The sequence below is a fragment of the Monopterus albus genome, unplaced genomic scaffold (assembly GCF_001952655.1).
Source record: "Monopterus albus unplaced genomic scaffold, M_albus_1.0 scaffold317.1, whole genome shotgun sequence".
Taxonomy (NCBI): Eukaryota; Metazoa; Chordata; class Actinopteri; order Synbranchiformes; family Synbranchidae; genus Monopterus; species Monopterus albus.
This window is the reverse complement of record NW_018128197.1, coordinates 385,991-403,851: the sequence shown is the minus strand read 5'-3', so window position 1 is coordinate 403,851 and position 17,861 is coordinate 385,991. Positions and strand designations below refer to the sequence as shown.

The window sequence follows — 17,861 nt, the reverse complement described above, 5'->3', positions numbered from 1 at the left end:
ATAACTGAATTTCTAAATGAGATACATAGCGTTAATTAGCCAACTAGCTACGTAACGTTTGCTCCGAGCATTGACAGGTCGACAGGCAAGCGAAAGCCTGCGTGCAGTGTCCACTGCACTGCCCTTTTCACACCATTCAGTGAGACAGTACGGATTGCAGTCAGAGAGACAGAAAGACGAAAGGAAAGCGAGGCGATGACAGCACTACAAGGTCAGATACTTCCCTGACATTGGCTTCCAAGCGAACCGCTGGACCTATTTTGTCCTCCCCCGGATTTGTTTAGCTGCGTGAGCTGGAATCGAGTTTCTCTTTAAACAGTAGGCTGGGCTAACTTCAGCTAGCACATTAATGCTAACCGAAAATGAAAGCTGCTGTGTCAGCTTACTACCGGGCCTTACCCTTCTCTTGTGTCGGTTTTTAAGGTAACGCTGTCTGACCTATGTTAGCCGGTGCTTATAAACTTGACTCCTAAGTTTGCCATATCGCACCACTCTCGATTAAGTATGTCTTGAGAGAGTTGCCGTTGGACTGACAGCATGACCAAGTTAAACGATGATCGTGCATGTGGGGTTTATTCCCCATGCGGCATCGCTCAAAGTAACAGCTGCATTTCAATCGAACGTCCTATTAACATCAGTGGATTAGGTTTGTAAATCCGATGGCCGGATATCAGATTTGCCCACCTTTGTCCAGCAGAACTTTTTCCTGATGTCGTTCCTTGAGGATGTAATGTAGGATATTTTCGTGGCGAACTAGGGTTTTTCTCGGTCTCCTAATTTGACAAATCGCAGAGTATTTCAAAACAGAATGTTTCCCATTACCTTACTAATGCCACGCACTGCAGAAATCTCTACTGTCTGTCTGTGGACTCATCTTAATTGCATTAAGTTCGTGTTGGACAACTCAGAAAAGTACATATTAATCTCATTGTACCGCGTACTGAAATAATCACATTTTAGTATTTTTAAACCAGAGAATCAGTTTTGAATGGTTGGGAAATATCATTGATTTCTTCCCCTGGCATGCCCTTTCCAGACACAGAGGATGCCAGTGAAACAGACCTTGCCAAACATGATGAGGATGACTATGTGGAAATCAAAGAGCAGTAAGTGTTTTGCCAGCCACGGATCAGCAGTTTTACCCCAACAGAAATCATTTGAACATTAAAGTTTGCATGTTTTCCCCATGGTGAAAGGCTCTGGTTTATTTCATTGCAGGATGTACCAAGATAAACTGGCCTCCCTGAAAAGACAGCTGCAGCAATTACAAGAAGGTAATAACTTGCATTTTCTTTTGTGATTGGAGGAGTGAAATGTGAATGACTGCTTCATTTTATCTTGTGGGATTTGTGTGATGGGTTCATATTCAGTGGAGAGTTTTGAAGAACTCAGCCAATTCCTTACTTGTTACGTACGGTAGTGGTTGGGGATTACATCATCCGGCCATAAAGGTAGTTTTAGCAGCAGTTTAAAAGTGCAGCCATTGTCTCTCAGTAAAAACAGAAACCAGACGGGCTGTTTAAAGGTGCTGTAGCACAGTCAACTGTCCCATAAGCCCTTTATTGCTCAGACAGATGTTGAGTGTAGGAATTATGTGGTAAGTGGTAAGTTCTGGGCTCTTTCCAAATACACATGTAGGTGCAAATTCTGTGTAATCTAGACTGTTGGTGGGGACTGAGAGGAAAATATCTGTGAAAGAGCTGTCAGGAAATATGATACATTTTGTGAAACTGCTTGTATTGGAGTTTTAATCATTTCAAATTTACTGCCTTTCACCCTACAAAACCATCCAAGTTAAATAAAGATAATACCATGAAATTCTTAAAGAAGAGTTTTGATTCCTTTGATCGTGACTAAATGTACCCTTCTCTTTGCAGGTACACTGCAGGAGTATCAAAAGAGGATGAAGAAGCTGGACCAGCAGTACAAAGAGAGACTCCGAAATGCAGGCAAGTTGAATAGTATTTAGGGACAGAACATAATGTATTGTTATTGTTATGTATAGGTTATTCCAGTTTTAGGGTGCTTCATCCTGTAGATTAGTTTGACCATGGGAAGAACATTGGTTAAGTTTCCTTTTCTTGGTTCTCACCTCCAAGCAGTTGTTTTGCAGCACTGTTTACTCCCATTGTTCTCAAGTGTTTTTGGATATGTAAAGAGAAGTATGGAAGTATTGTGTTATATAAGTACTTAAATGCATTTTTATGTGGTGTGAATGCCAGAGACAAAGACTGAATAATACAGTGCAGGCACCCTGCAAGTGAACCCCAAATATTTGTCTTGACTAATGTTAGAAATGCTACTCACTTCAGTCAGATTGGTTGTCATTTTGAAGAGTTTGTTGTGCCTGATAAATCGTCTGATCAGTGAGAATCGAATGGCGAACTTGCATGTCAGAATTTCTCATGGACTCTTTTCAAATTTGAAAAGTTCCATACTTAGATTTCCCTTGTGGTTGCTGTCAATTGGTAAACTGCAGCAAACTAGTTTTAGTAAAGTCATATTGTACATGCTTTTGTTGACTCCTCAACTCCTGGTTTCTTGTTTTCATCTTTTTTCTGTACAAATTAGAATCTCACAAAGTAATGCTGCCTTTTTTTTGTCAGTATTTTGTGAATAAAGCTGTCTTGTTTAAATAAAACTTGACTGGAATTGTCTTTGAACAAAAAAAACAAAAAAAAAAATCACCAGACTCTATGTTTATATTCAGTATGAGCTCCAACATTATGACTGATCAGTTGAAAGTTGGTAGGTAGAAGTTGTACATTTTAGATATGCAGAGAGGGTGAATAAAATGAGTAGTGTGACTTAACACAACATACAGGAGTAATAGAAAAAGTGCTGTGTCTACCCAGTTACCCAGTCAAATTCGGGTTGAGAAGGACTGAGTTGTCTTCCTCTTTCTCTGCTCCAATTTCCACCATTTTGATCTTTTTGGCTACTTTATTTTTGTTGATTCAGAGGTTTGTGTGTGATCAACTTTTTTTGTTGCTTGCTGTTTGCCAGATTGTTATGTAATGCATTTTTTGCTGATTAAAATTTGTTATGCCCAGAATGCAGTGCAAACAGTAATTCACCTACAATAGGCCCAGTGTAGGACAGTAGTTACACAATGCCAGAAGGGTAATAGATGCATTCCTTATAACATCAGCTTTATTTTTACCTTTGAGTTTTAGGTTTATAAATGTTTGCAGTGCCCTGTTTTCCAAGCTTTTGGAGCATCCTCTTTTGTAGCCCTGAGGGCAACCAGCACTGACTTAAGTTGTCAAAAGTGCCAGTATAATGGCAGTGAACTGATGTTTGCTCTACGTGACCTACTGTGTTTTTCTTCTCCTTTTACAGATCTGTTTCTCCAGCTTGAGGTAGGCAAAGCTAAAATTGCTGATTGGCTGATGTTGGTTATACAGAACTGACCTCTGATTTGTGGGTGTTACAAGGAAAACATCCATTCTTTTTCTGTCTCTCAACCTTGTGCAGACAGAACAGGTGGAGAGGAACTACATCAAAGAGAAAAAGGCAGCGGTGAAGGAGTTTGACGACAAAAAGGTTGAACTGAAGGAAAACCTAATAGCAGAGCTGGAGGAGAAGAAGAAGATGATCGAGAATGAAAAATTAACAATGGAGCTGAAAACAGGCTAATAAGTCTGTGGGTAGATGTGTTTCTCTCTCCGAATATTTTAATATCAAGTGGTCTGATTAAAGTCTGACTTTAAGATACAGTAAATTATGATGTTTTATGTGCCCTTTTAATTCAGTTTTATTATTATTTACATTTTTTGGTAAATTATGAATGTTATGCTTTTTGATAAAGTTTTACATTATTGTTGTATCTCAGTTTATCATTATTGCTTTAACCCACAGACTCTATGGAAGTAAAACCTATCATGACCCGTAAGCTGCGGAGGCGACCCAATGATCCAGTCCCAATACCAGACAAACGGAGAAAGCCTGCACCAGATATCCTTCACAGAATCCTGCTGTCTCACATTGACTGCAGTTACTGTAGCTAGATGAATCTGTGAGGGGTAAATTATTCAGTTTTATTTGTACAGGTAATATTTGTACTTTTGATTCCTAGCGGAGTTTTGTCTTCAGCCAAGCGGAGATCAGAGGTCAGTGTCAGCTGCATTTGTGGAACTTAATTTGCTCAGGTAAGTTGTGTTTAAACATGGCTTCCTTAACTCCTCAAACCTCAGCTGAATTATTTGTTAACAGATGAACAGATAATGGAAGATTTAAGAACACTTAATAAAGTAAGTGCTTCTCATTTCTTCATATTATGCATGTCATTTCATTCAGTGTTGTTTTTTTTCTTCTTCTTTATTCTAAATATATCAAACCTTGTCTTTTACAGCTAAAGTCACCAAAACGGCCAGGTATGTCAGCACTCACCTTCTGCAGTTAATGCCCACTTGTAATGTACAGTGAGTCTATAGTTTAAGAAATAGTTTGCTATATGGGGAAATATGCTGATAAAACCTTTTTTTTTTGCTGAGCTAAATGAGAAAATCATGTCTGTAAATATGAAGTTGCTACAGTTGGCTTAGCTTAGCAGAATGAGCAGAAATAGGGGAAACGGCAAGCGTGGCTGGTCCAAAGGAACAACTTCAGGAAATCTACCAGTTAAGAAATAATCCAGAACATTCTCCCCACCCTTGTACACCACATGTTTTTATACTTTGGGTTTATAATGGTTTAAACAAATAACATGTTAATTAGTGAGCTTTAAGAGATGCTGATAGGCTGATTTTGTTACCTGTTTCCAGTGTTTAAGCTAAGCTAAGCTAAATGGCTCCTGGCTGTAACTTTATATTGAATGGACTCACAGGAGAATGGTATTATCTTTTCATATCCCTCTCCTCTCATCAAGAAATCCAGTGAATATTTTTCAAATCAGGTGGTTTTGCCCCTTTAGTGTCTCCCTCGTCGCCCGAGCATATCCCCACCACTCCCATGGAGAACCCTTCCCAGCGTTACGAGGCCCGCATTGAGGAGGGGAAACTTTACTACGACAAAAGATGGTAAATTTAAAGTTTCATTCTTAAAACAGGCCTTTCAGTGTTTCTCCTGGCTTTCTCCCATAGCGTGTCTACAGCTTGTGTCACCACTAGATGGCCACATTGCCATCAGTTTGGCCTATCTTCAAAAAGCATTTTACAGACACTTTTATTACAGCCTCTTTTTGTCTAGGCTACAGAAAGAGATATTACTTAGCAGCTACTAACTGAGTGCTGCTGCTTGAAGCTGCAATAAAAATACATACTCAGAGAAGAGAGAGAGGCTGCGGTTTTGTCTAGCGGTGCATTGTGCTGTAATGCAGATATAAAGATTATGAAAGTCCTTGACCAGGCACAGCTCTGATGACCTTCTGTTTGAGAGCAGTGTCAGAACACAAGATCATCTGAAGAGGGGAAACAGTAATAGAATTCTGTTTTATTAGCTGAGGAAGATCAGAGGAATGAGCCATGAGGTATGTGCACAATTCTTTAAAGGCAAATCTCATTTATTCAGCGCTAAAGAAGGCACCACCACCGGAAAGCCTTCTCAAACAGCCACAAGGAGACATGTTATTATGCCTCAGTGGGCCCTTAATGATCAAATGTTTTGGTTGTCAGCCTCTTCTCATGGGTTGGTTCTGTCTCTGACAGTTTGGAGCCATTAAAAAATAAGACTTTTTGTTTTGACTTTCCAGTGCAGTTATCTGTTTAGTGCCATCTCATTTTTCACCTGGGGAAAATGATTTATAATGAACCCCTTCCTGTCTGCACTTGGGCCTCTCCCTCATTTCTCACCGTCAATGCCGAATTAATGGTGTGTGTGTGTGTGTGTGTGTGTGTGTGTGTGTGTCATACTGACAGGTACCACAAGAGCCAAGCCATCTACCTGGAGTCAAAGGACAACACAAAGATTAGCTGTGTCATCAGCTCAGTGGGGACCAATGAGGTGAGATCTGGTTCTCATCCAGCTCCTGTCACATACAGAACTGGGTTTGATCATAGGATAAGGCTGGTGATATTCAGTAGCTTCTGTGTTCTCAACAAATCTCATGAAAAGATTTCTGTATGTGTAAAGCATGTTGTACTTCAACGCTCTGTGCATCAGAGCTCCATTAAAAACACATCAGTGCTACCACATCATTGCACTGGGTGACATGGTTCTTCATTACCATAAAAACTGTAGTTTATTTTGACTCAGTTCCACATACACCATCCTGCTCCCAGAGCACCAAATGTGCATTAACTCCCAGCTGAAAATAGTACCCAACAAATGCACTGCTTACTCCTGTTTGAGCAACATTAGCTGAAATATACAGCACCCAGCTGTTTTAGGAAATCGGTGAACTTTGTCTAAAAATGAGACCCATTTTTAAATGTATTCAGTAGAAAGCAATGGGCTTGGATCTGCAGACATATCAACTCTCAACCTTTTAAATGTTGGATGTGTTGTGGAGGTCCAGGAAGTAGTTCTTGTTTGAGTGGTAGAATGGGAAACGCTACGATCCACAGATTTTATTGTACAGGTTTTCCTTTAGTTTTACCAGTAACACGTGCTCTTTTCCCACTGTAGTCCACACTAGACTGTCACTAACCTCTGCTAGTTACAACCTCTTAGTAATGCATTATACTTAAGGGTTTTCTGTCACTGCTCTCCAGATTTGGGTGAGGAAGACAAGTGACAGCACAAAGATGAGGATCTACTTGGGACAACTGCAAAGGGGAGCATTTGTCATCCGTCGACGATCGGCCGCATGAAGCATTACCTCTCCCTGCCCAACCCCCATTTGTTCATTTATTCATTCAGCCGCCCGCTCATTCATCTACTGCTTCCCTGTTTGGTACATCTCAGGCCTCTTATTCTTCATCGCTTACACTACCCACCATTACACAAGCACACACATTCATACAGATTTGCCAAGGCCAAGGATGTCTCATCTGATTTCATCACATAAATCAAATGCTAGTACAGTGAAAGTGGTCATATGCTCAGCTGACTGTTATCCAGAATTATTTGTCACTATGTGGCATCATGTGTATGAAGACAGTGAGTGGCCATAAAGGAGCCAGCTTTGGTTTTTGTCTCATGCTGTCAACACATTATTTCTACACCATGCAGTCATTAAGTTATTTCTCATATATTTCTCAGCCTCATGTTGACCCGTGGAGGCCATCTTCAGGGCTTCCAGAATGGATGATTATCATTAAACTCTGAACTGAAGAAGTTAACAGTTATGAGTATGCCTTTTGGAGGTTGCTTGGTATGTTGATAGCTTGTTCTAATAACATGGTTAAAAGTCTTGTTTATTAAACTTTTAATTTCTGTTTTTGTAAGTTTGTTTTTATGTTAATATTTTTGTCAGATTATGTCATTTTTCCATATGCAATTTGAATTAGTTCAGCTGCTTTGTGGAACATTATGTTGACTATTATTGTGTTCCATTATATTAAAATGTTTTCTGCCTTTTATCACCTGGATGAGTTTCACTGTTTCAAATTAATTTAGTTATGTTGGCATTAAACAAGCTTGGCAATGTAGACAAAAATATTGCGAATATCCAGACATTTATAAGCCTTCACCTTGACTTCAGCATCTGTTTATTTGTAGTGGCCTTTTTCCAGTTTTGAAAAATATCCATTCCTCTTCAGTGAGGTAAAGCAGCACTTCTCACCTTGTGACTATTGGACGCTTTTGATGAGCTGACATCTTTTAAGGACTCCTGCCCTGAGGGAAAGTACTAACATGCCCACCTGTGCCTGAAATACAAAATTCAGTCCATTTAGCCTGTTGAGTTTGTCTGAAATATGAACAAATCAGGCAGCCAGTTGTGGTTCTTCACTTACTGTAAGAGAATGGAGGTTCTCTGGGGCTATTGCTGCAATTTTCATAAACAAAATGGCACATCTGGCTGCTCAGGTACAGCCTTCTTGAAAATGAGCTCTTCAGGTTTTGGATCACAGAAGAGACATGACAGGGTACAGTGTTTTTCAGTCAACCTGAGAATGTAACAAGCACATACTTTTAAATCCAGTTGTCTACAATGACTGCATGAGTGAATGAGCTGGCTACAGGTGCATCAGACTTCCTTTTGTAATCAATGATACATTTAATAAGTAGGAGAATTATGTTAGTATACTGTGCATCTGACCTACAAAAAACAGGCTGTAAACATAAAACTGACAGTCTTATAAAGTTACCATGGGGAACATAGTCCTGTTATTCACTGTTAATGTAACAATATTGATGTTGAGTGCTTCAATGAACATGCTGATATATTAATGTACATTTAAAAATGGTTCATTGATCCACTGCTATGCAGTTATAGACCAATAGGAGTCCATGACTCCTGAATGAAAAGTTTAGATTGTAAAGTTCTAGCATGTTTAATAATATGTTGAATTGAGCATTAAGTGTAATGGTAGGGCACAGGCAAGCATTTGATTTGCTGTGTATTTTTCCATGTCAGTGCCGGGTGTCTGTGTCATTTGTAGGAGCGTATTTGCTCACCACTAACACAACTGTTCTCAAGCATCCCTGCACTTTGTAAACAGCTAACTTATTTGGCATTCAGCACAGGTTTCTGAGCAGGTCTGAGGGCTCTGAACAGCCCGTCTTTTCCTTCTTGTGTGTCCTATCGCTTTAACCGGATGGCATGTTTCACTTTGCCTGACTTAATGACCCAACCTGACACAGAGGGCAATTACCGTTTTGCTCTGCTGCACTAAATGCAAGGCTCATCTCAAAAGGCTTGTTGTCCTGTAGCCATCAGGTGTGATTGCTCTGTCTCTTGCGAGAGCACGATATGGGCTGATAGTGAATGTGATGCCTGTCTGCCTCCTTTATTGCATCCCTTGTCTGGCTCTTAGTCAAGGCCAGAATAACATACACTGAGACTGTTCATGTGAGATCTACAGTAGATGGATTTCTTGCAAGTTTTTTGGCATCAGTCATATATCCGACTACTGTATTTTTTTTACATTTGGGCCATTTTAATTGATCTGGCATCACAGACAGGAACAGAGTGGTGTGCACGGGGAAAAGGATCTTGCTAAAATATGAACGTCCCCCATTTGTGACCCCATATCAGAGTGAGAAGGTAATAGATAGTTGGCTTCTTAGCATGGATAGATTACTGAAACGGGGCCTCTGGACCATAAGTGTGTGCTAACACTTTCTGGAAAGTTAATCGGCTACAAAAAACATAAAAGGAAAGGCACAACAACCACATGAGGAGCCAAACAAACACAGAGGTATAAAATGGCCACAGGGAGACAACCAAGAGATTCTGAATGAGCACAAGCAGACACAGACTGGCACAATGAGATGCAAATGCAAAGAAGTCTTACATCTTTACTCCTTTTACAAATGTGCAGCCCTTCTTTAGAACTGGGCCCTAGTCTGCAGCTAGTCAGTTTCTTTCTCTGTGGGAGTGTGTCGGCTCAAGCTTCTACTGCCAGCGGCTGTTTTTGCAGCCTTAAATCAATATGCTGAGTAAGCATGAGAACGTGTAGGAGCACTTAAGGATCATGGAGACAGTTCTCAGGTGATGAATCAATTCTTCTTCATGCACTGTCTATTCACCAGATTGTGTAAAACGCATGCTGTCACGCACCATATGATAAACAAAAGGAAGCGCTCCAGCCTTCCATGGCCAGAAGTCATTACAGCAGTCTGGCTGTGGTTTAGGTGTGCTGGTATTTCTCACTGGAGCTGTTATACTCTTTGGCGGTTATTTCTTGTGTGCATTAGAAGTCACCCAGGGCATCAATAAAAATCCCCCTCGCAATCCCCCACCAGTACCAAATTCCCTCTTTTATCCTCTTCCCCCTAAACTGAGCATTTGCTTCACTGCATGTTAGCGCATCGGTGCATAGCTACAGCGTGGAGAGCTGCATCTCATTCTGCACTATCTGGTGGGAATGGAGTGAGAGATTTGCCTCTGGTGGCCAGAACAGAGGATGGTAGCTCCCTGAAAACCCTGCTAGGCCCTGAGTAAATGTGTGTGTGTTCTGCCAATTTAGACTCTTCAGCTGGTCTACACTGGGAGAGGAATTCATGTGCAGTACAAGCTCCTCATTTCTCCCTTGACATTTGACCCAGGGTTGTGGAACAGAGTTGCAGCCTCACTGGACCATTTGATCATTTTAGATATTCATCCTGTTAAGCAGCTACTGCTCAGAACAAAGTCATTGTCAGTATCTAGATGCTCAGCACCATTCTGTTAAGCTGCTCTTTTGATTTATGCACTAAGACAGCATAACATAAAGCAGAACAATGTTGAGTAAATCATCCATCTCATAGCCCAGTGAGTGAGCTTCGCAAGTGGGTATACTGTATTTGAAATAACAAGTTTGTGTTATTTGTACATTTGTGAACTTGTACAATTTAAACTTCTCTCTTTTTTGCTCTCACAACCCTTCTGCTAATTCAAAGACTGTTGCCTAATGATGAGAGTCTCCATCTATATTTAGCCCTCATATCATCTGAAGTGTCTTGTAGTCATTCCTACAGTTTTAAAGGATGCAGAATTTCAATTTAAAGCTCATAGGAGCCCCTCATTGTGAAATAAACCATGTGATTTCCTGAATTAACAGTGAAATGACTCAAGTACATTTGAAACTTTAGTACTATTATGAGGCACTTGCACATTCACAGATTAAGTTTAAATACACAACATATGATCTATGTATTATGAACTATTATACTGTACATTAAGTTACCCAATCGCATGGTCAGAATGCTCTGCTATGGAGTCCTGGAGCAAAAGGAGTCAATAGGCTCCTGTTAATGTGTACATTATCCTTACACTGGAAAATGATTTTTCCCCAGGGTTGATGTGTGGACGTTCTATTTGACCTATCACCTTCTCTCGCTACCATAAACCAAAGAACTGATAACTGAGACTGTGTGTGACACAGAGTCAAATCATCATCTCGACATGACTAATTTAACGGGTCAGGGGTAACAAGAGGTAACAAAGAATAGCAGAGAGGAATTAAAATGAAAAAACAAGAATTCATACCCCGTGACTTGTAAATGCAGGTGTGATATACATGTGTAATACGTTTACATGAATAACAGCACTAATGTGTTGCTGTGTAAGATGACCTTGGCTTCCCAAGTTAGTGCATGTTTAGAGGTTTCTTTTAGTCATTAAACTTGTTGTAGGTTTGAATTTTGACACCAATTTTCTTTTAATTTTCTTATCACACAACTTATGAAAAGTGTGAATGAATTCCAGAGCGCGTCTACTAACGTCCTCTCCCCTTGAAGCACCAATCTTCACACTGACTTTGGCGTCCATTTGGAAAAGTGAGCTCGCTCCCCCACTGATAAGGTTTGCTCTGATAAGGGGAAGATACTGTATCTTGTGAGCCATCACAGTCACTCAGGAATCAAAACATTGCTTTCTCTGTAACCTCTTTAGACACATTAGGAGACGCGTTAGGAGAAAGAGAGAAGCATGGGGAAAGGCTGGAGGGGGCTTTTATGGATGGAAAGATGGACCACGCAGTTGTTCAGAATAAGTTTATCATGCAATTTTTTGCATTGAGGGGGCTCCTTGAGGTGCTCCATCATCTCAGGAGAGGTTCCTACCTTGAAAAGACAGATTGTGTTTTTGCCTTGTGGGAGTCAGGCAGACATATGGACGATGTTGCCTACATATAATTCATTTCTCTTTCGACAGGCTTTGTATTTTGGTATAGTGATCTTAAAGGGACAGAAAAATAAGGATATGACAATTTTATAGTAGGTATAGTTTGATATTTTTAGGAATACGCTTGTTACTTCTCAAGTGAATATCGAGATAATCAACCACCATGAGCCAGTTAGCTTAGTTTAGTGCAAAGATGGCTGTAACATCATTCACCTACCAGCACCTCTAAAACTTACTGAATAGCAAATTGCATCTCATTTAATAAATTTGTACAAAAATGAAAGTGTAATAACAACACGTTTCTGCGGGTGATTATGTGCTGGCCTATTTCTGGGTTGGGTGCAGTACTTTCCTGCAGCCTTGTTGTTATCATGAAGTTGTCTGCACAGGCTTCATGAAATTACTCATTCACCTGGCCAAGAAATAACCTGCCTTAAAACCAAAGGAACTGTGCATTTGGCCTTTATTTTTGATGGACAGAGCCAAGCTAGCCATTTCTTGTTGTTTCCAGTCTTTATGCCAAGTTGAGCTAAGACAACCAGAAACTGGTTCTAACTTTATATTTACAAATGTGCATGTACAAAAGTGAGGGTGCTATCAAGCTTCTCATCTAACTCTCTGCAAGAATGTGAAAAGGCAATTTTTTAAAAGACCTTGAAAAACACAAGTAGCTCACAAAAAACTGAGTTTTCCCTCCATGTCAATCACCATGTGTTTGTGTTTGGATCCCTTATGTCTGATAGCTCATACTAAATCTGCTTCTGATGAACAGAAACAAAAAAATGCAGCTCACTTGGAGCATGAGTCGAGACATCAGCTTGGCTTCCTGCCTTTGATACATTTTGTCAGCCTTTCAGTGTGTAGCTGTGCAGACAATCACACGCTGACATCCTTCTAACCAGGAAAGCTTGCACGTTAAGATTGTTAGATAACGCCCTCACTCATTACAAAGCATGGTTTGCATGGTAGAGGATGGAAACACACATTTAATGTGTCCCAGTTGATGTGTTCCTCTCAACAATGCTCCAGAGTCCAAATAGACAACAAATAGACACCAGGAGATGTGAATGCTCTGAGTTTACTAGTCCAAATTAAATTTGTGCATTGCAATGAGTCAGATAGGCCTTAGCTTATTGGTGCAGACTCGTATTCATTTTTAATTCATAAATGAATAGCAATCAACTGCAACCCTGGCAACTGATGAGACCAGATTAAAAATGAATATGAAGAAAGTGATTTAATGAATAACATCACTGAGCTTTGCCTAGCAGTAGGCCATGCCATGTTACAACTGAGCATAACTGAGTCAGAATGATCCATTTGAGGTCACAGTCATGGTAAAAATTGGGTTTATTAAACCACTGGCTTTTAGTCTGGGTCCAACTGCAAAGGGCCTCTGAATATGAATAATAGCAGAGGGTAAAATGTCATTAACATGTGTACTGTTTGATTGATCAGTTTGACTGGCCATAATTGTTGACACTATCCTGTGCCAGCTCAGGAAGTTCAACCTGCCCCAGGAGCTGCTGATACACTTCTACGAGTCATCAAGTCTGTTCTCTGCTCTTCCATCACATCACTGTCTGGTTTGGTTCAGCAACCAAACAGGACAAGTACAGACTCCAGCAGACAGTCAGGACTGCAGAAAGAATCATCGGTGCCAGCCTGCCCTCCATGGAGGACCTGTACACCTCACGGGTCAAAAGGAGGACAGAGAAGATTTCTGCAGACCACTCACATCCTGGACACAAACTGTTTAATCTCCTCCCCTCTAGATGGCGCTATAGGTCACTGTAGGCCAAAACAACCAGGCACAAGGACAGTTTCACACCGATATTTTTATTTTTATTTTACTAATGCACATTCCTTTTTCTTGTTTGCACATTCTTTTTCTTTTCTTGTTCTCAGTCTTATTTTGTTTACTCGTTGCCTTATGGAAGAACATTGTACGTGCACATTGACAGCCACTGTACCGGAGTCAAACTCCTCATGAGTTCAACACACCTGGCCAATAAACCCGACTGTGATTGTGATTGGTTAGTTTGGTGCTTAATTGTCACTTTACGAGCTGCTCTTCCTCGGTGAAAAATGTAAACATCCGTGAGAAATTAGAGCAGTGCTCAAAAAGGCGGAAACAGAAAGATAAGTGAGACAAAGAGTAACTTTAAAAAAAAAATACCAGCGTTAACTGGATTTGTCAAAAAGGATTCGGCAAAGTGGAAGGTAGTCCTGTGGCTCCGGTATGGGGACTCCACAACCCTGCCATGAGCTAAGAAGACTTAAAGCAGCTTTAAATAAGACAAATCCTGGCGCAACCTGGGCCGGACACTGACTGAAACAACTGAAACAAGCGTCAGCAAAGACAACACTGAGGATGCCTCAGCGGTTGTCAGCACAGGACCATAGATCCATTCAATAAACGGGAGATTTCATTTCTGACACTGTCCGTGCCTGCTGGGTAAAAGTGGATCTGGAAATTTGTCAAAACAGAGATGCTGACCAGTCCGCCTCAGTAAGTCAGTGTTTAATATTAATGCTTACAGTTTCCAATGCTGTGATGTGTTGTATACTGAGAGCGCTGCTGCTGTGCGGAACTGTTGTGGAAAGACACTATGGGAATGAAATATACATGAAGTGAATTAATGTAGGCTACAGTACGTTTGTTGTTGGGAGGCTTGACTTAGCAGCTTCAGTCTGTGCAGTGGTAAATCTGTTGCTTGTGCTGGTGGTGGACAGAGGAAACCCAGGGCCCTGTGACAAGGCTTAAATGGCCCCCAGTTGCCATATTAGTCTTCTCTCATACAGTCCTGGTGTAGGCCAGTGGTGGCCTGGTTTCCACACAACATTACATATTGATGATTCCTCTTCATTAATTTGCCACTCAGACTGTGAAGGCTGTAGCAATGAAAAGTACACAGCGCTTTTGACACCTGAATTAAAAAAAAAAGAAGCCTAAAACGGATGTTGCATTTTAAAAAGATGAATTAATCAATACCTTTTTACATAGACAATAAATCAGAGAAACTTATGTGATGCAAAAAGGGTCAGAAACTGAACTTTGTGGCTCTAGGGAGCAACTAGAGGTAAATAAGGAGTTGGAGGCTGAAGGTGATATGCCAGCATAAAGACGGTCAGCAGGGGGAATCATTATTCAAGAATGTAGGACAAATGGTTTGATATGTGTTAATGTAAAAACGCCAAAACAATACAAAAACTCTTTTAGACCATATATTTCTTCTGAACTCTCCCGGTCCACTGAAGCTAACCTAAAGGAACTGTCTTAGGGATGGACGGGGAGATCATCATCAGATGTTTTAACTGTTAAATATCAATATCAACCTAAAGGAACTGTCTTAGGGATGGACAGTTAAAACTGTTAAATATCAATATCGGTATCAATTCAGACTTGTTACTTGTTAGCAACTAGCAGATATCTGTAGGGCCTTTCTGGCCCCAGGTGGCCAAAAATCTATTTGTCTGGTAGTGTTTCTAGCTAAAATGTACAGTGTGTGCAGGGTTTTTGATGACAACATTGCACATAATTGCAGTGCAATGAACTTGTGTTCCTTTACTTCTTTAACTGTTCCCCACATGCTTCCTGCACACCCACATCTTGCTCCTTTCCAATTTTATTAGCATCAATTGAGCTTGCGACATTTCCTTCTTTCTATTGAGGGGGAAAAGAGGGAAATGGGCATGATAAAAGTGATTGTGAGATGTCTTCACAATGCATTGAGGAGACCTCTGAGTGCTTGCTGATGCCTCATTTGGAACAGAGAGGAGGCTAATGGATTCCATCTTGCCGTTGCAGCCTTCTTTATGGTTTGTGACAGAGTCGGGATGTCATCAGTTTGATGGCACTGTCGGCGGTCAGATGTGACTCCATCCTGACTTCTCTTGCTACATCGGTAGGAGTCTTTTTAAGGCTGCACATTTGCTGACAACATACCCAGTGTGAATAGGTAACAAATATGCACCTTTCTTCAGATATATCCAAGCTCATAAAGTTAGAAATGTGCTAGACCGTGATATGATACTTCTGCTTCCATTAGCTTTATTAGGACTGAGTGCAAAATTACTTCCAATTAGAGTTTCCTGGACAACATACTGGTTATGCATAATAATATCTTAGTCTCCAACCCCCTGCTTTTGTATCCACTGTTTTTGTAGTTGTCAGGAAATTGTTTTGCATCTCCCCTGGCCTTTCAGAGGCAATTCTGTGTTCTTGCATATGTGGAGCAGAGAAACAGAAAAATGCACATCAGATCTCTGCATGGATTTGTGTGTGTAGTTGTGATACACAGTATTTGAGGCTCCTTGCTTGTTTTACGCTTTGCTTCACTGTGTAGGGATGTTATTTACAGCATTGTTCCCAAAAGATTATTTCTGCTGTGAAGTGAGTGTGGAGATGAAAAGCAGCAAGATGTCTGTTATGAAGTGAGTGCCTGGCAGCCAGCACGCTGTGCTAGAGATGCCATGTCCCATGGAACACAACATCTGTTTCCATTAGGTCTGATTATAGCGGCACCCCGCCTCTGAATACATGAACCAAGCTTAGACGTTATAGGTGTCGCATGCTGATGACTTCACTTTCCATCTGCCACAGTTTGAGTAACGGCAAAGGATAATGTCCAATTCATTGGAGAGTGAAATGCAATCACGTAACCTCTCATGGTGAAAGCACATCAAGCTGCAGTGCTTACTCTAAGATTTTTCAGTGGGTTGCAATGCAGAGTCTCATACAGCCTCTAGTTCTGTGATCGAGGAGTTTACAGATGTCTACATAAGCTTTAAACAGCAAATCAATGTTTATTTAGGTGCTGCATGGCTCAGAGTTGCTCAGAAATAAATATTGAAGCTTCATGTTATGAAAAGAACTATGTTAGATTTTTTTTATATTAATTCAGTTAGAGCAATTTCTGACAACAGATGAGAAACGGCTTTTTTTTTTTTTTTTTTTTTTAGCCTCTTGAAAACCAAAACCTCAAAAGCAAAAGTGTAAGTGTGTTTATCTCTAAATTAAGCTGCAACCATTAGCATGTTTGACTAACTAGCTTACCAACTGTAATCTAGTGTCTTTAAAGTCAGAGTAATTAGTCTATATTAGCTTGTGGGGTTATGGCTTGGGGGCTGACTGTGGTTCAGTGGGTAAAGTGGTTGTCTCTCAACCAGAGGGTTGGAGGCTTGAATCACGGTGCCTGCAGTCCACATGTTGAAGTGTTGTTTGGCAAGACACTGAACCCCCAAGTTGCCCTTGATGGTTACAGCCATCAGTGTGAGTTGACACTGCAGATGGCTGCCTCGGTTCTATACCAGAAACAAATTCCTTGTGTGTAACATACTTGGCCAAATAAAGGTGATTATTCTTATTATCCTTATTTTGAAATAATGTTGGATCTTACATTTTCCCTCATCATGCTTGTGCTGAAATACACGTGCATTGCTTTCTCTTCCCCTTGAACATGCAACTTTAGCCCAATATTTTATGTGAATACAATGCATTGCAGTTTAAAACCCCTTTCACAGGATTTTCATTTTAATACAGTTCAACTATAAAAAGAGAGGCAGCATATTCAGCACACTCCTGGAGCTAACATTAGCTGGCTACAGCTGCATGGATTAGAAAACATACATTTTAAAACATGGTTCCACCTCATTTAGTTTCTTAATATTACATTACAGCTTTTCAAAATCATTGAAAATGCAAGAGTTCAAGTTTTGCATTATGTGTTCTTGGTACTAAACAATATCTTTTAGTATTAGTATACTATTAGTCAGTGTTGCCTTGGCTACACTTAAATCTGTCTGTCAGGGACCAAGCAGTAAGGCAAAAGACACAGCTTCCAAAGTTCAAAGTAAAAGGTTTTTATTAACCCAAAAGCAAGAAAAAAACAAAACAAAATTAACATCAGATAAACTGGGCCCTAAAAGAGGTCAACGAAAGATAAGGAAACTCAAAATACAGCAAACTGAACTGTCTCAACAAAACCAACTGACCTAGCAAATGACACACACAGGGGAACATATATACTGGCTGGCCAAACCAGTAACACACACAAGGGGTAAACTAAAGACACTACCAAAGCAATCAACTAATAAACACTAAACAGACAGCCTGCTCTCAACTAAATATTTCCTTTAAATATAAAGAAATTAACATAACTTGACAAATAAAGTTCTAACATAAACTACCAACAAATAAACAATA

At 40.3% G+C, this 17,861-nt stretch overlaps 1 protein-coding gene and 1 long non-coding RNA gene across 2 annotated transcripts in view; both read left to right on the top strand.

Moving 5' to 3' along the window:
* Positions 1–522: 522 nt before the first annotated feature.
* suds3 (SDS3 homolog, SIN3A corepressor complex component) lies at positions 523–7,443 on the top strand. Its single transcript, XM_020623963.1, has 12 exons — positions 523–646; positions 1,037–1,106; positions 1,219–1,274; positions 1,878–1,949; positions 3,343–3,362; positions 3,478–3,634; positions 3,862–3,957; positions 4,192–4,253; positions 4,355–4,376; positions 4,916–5,021; positions 5,859–5,943; positions 6,654–7,443. The coding sequence occupies exons 1-12, from the start codon at positions 538–540 to the stop codon at positions 6,750–6,752; spliced, it is 954 nt and encodes a 317-aa protein (XP_020479619.1). The 5' UTR covers positions 523–537; the 3' UTR covers positions 6,753–7,443.
* A 6,355-nt stretch (positions 7,444–13,798) lies between these two features.
* Positions 13,799–17,861, top strand: part of LOC109974002 (uncharacterized) — a 30,162-nt gene continuing 26,099 nt past the window's right edge. Inside the window, exon 1 of the long non-coding RNA XR_002276912.1 lies at positions 13,799–14,165. This is a non-coding gene — a long non-coding RNA (uncharacterized LOC109974002). The remainder of the gene's footprint in view (positions 14,166–17,861) is intronic.

What these genes read in the sequence shown, in the direction of transcription:
- suds3 (XM_020623963.1), top strand. Translation starts at nt 538, where the DNA reads ATGACCAAGTTAAACGATGATCGTGCATGTGGGGTTTATTCCCCATGC. An exon ending in GCTGCAGCAATTACAAGAAG is followed by an intron (nt 1,275 to 1,877) that starts GTAATAACTTGC and finishes TTCTCTTTGCAG; the next exon opens with GTACACTGCAGGAGTATCAA. An exon ending in ATCTGTTTCTCCAGCTTGAG is followed by an intron (nt 3,363 to 3,477) that starts GTAGGCAAAGCT and finishes AACCTTGTGCAG; the next exon opens with ACAGAACAGGTGGAGAGGAA.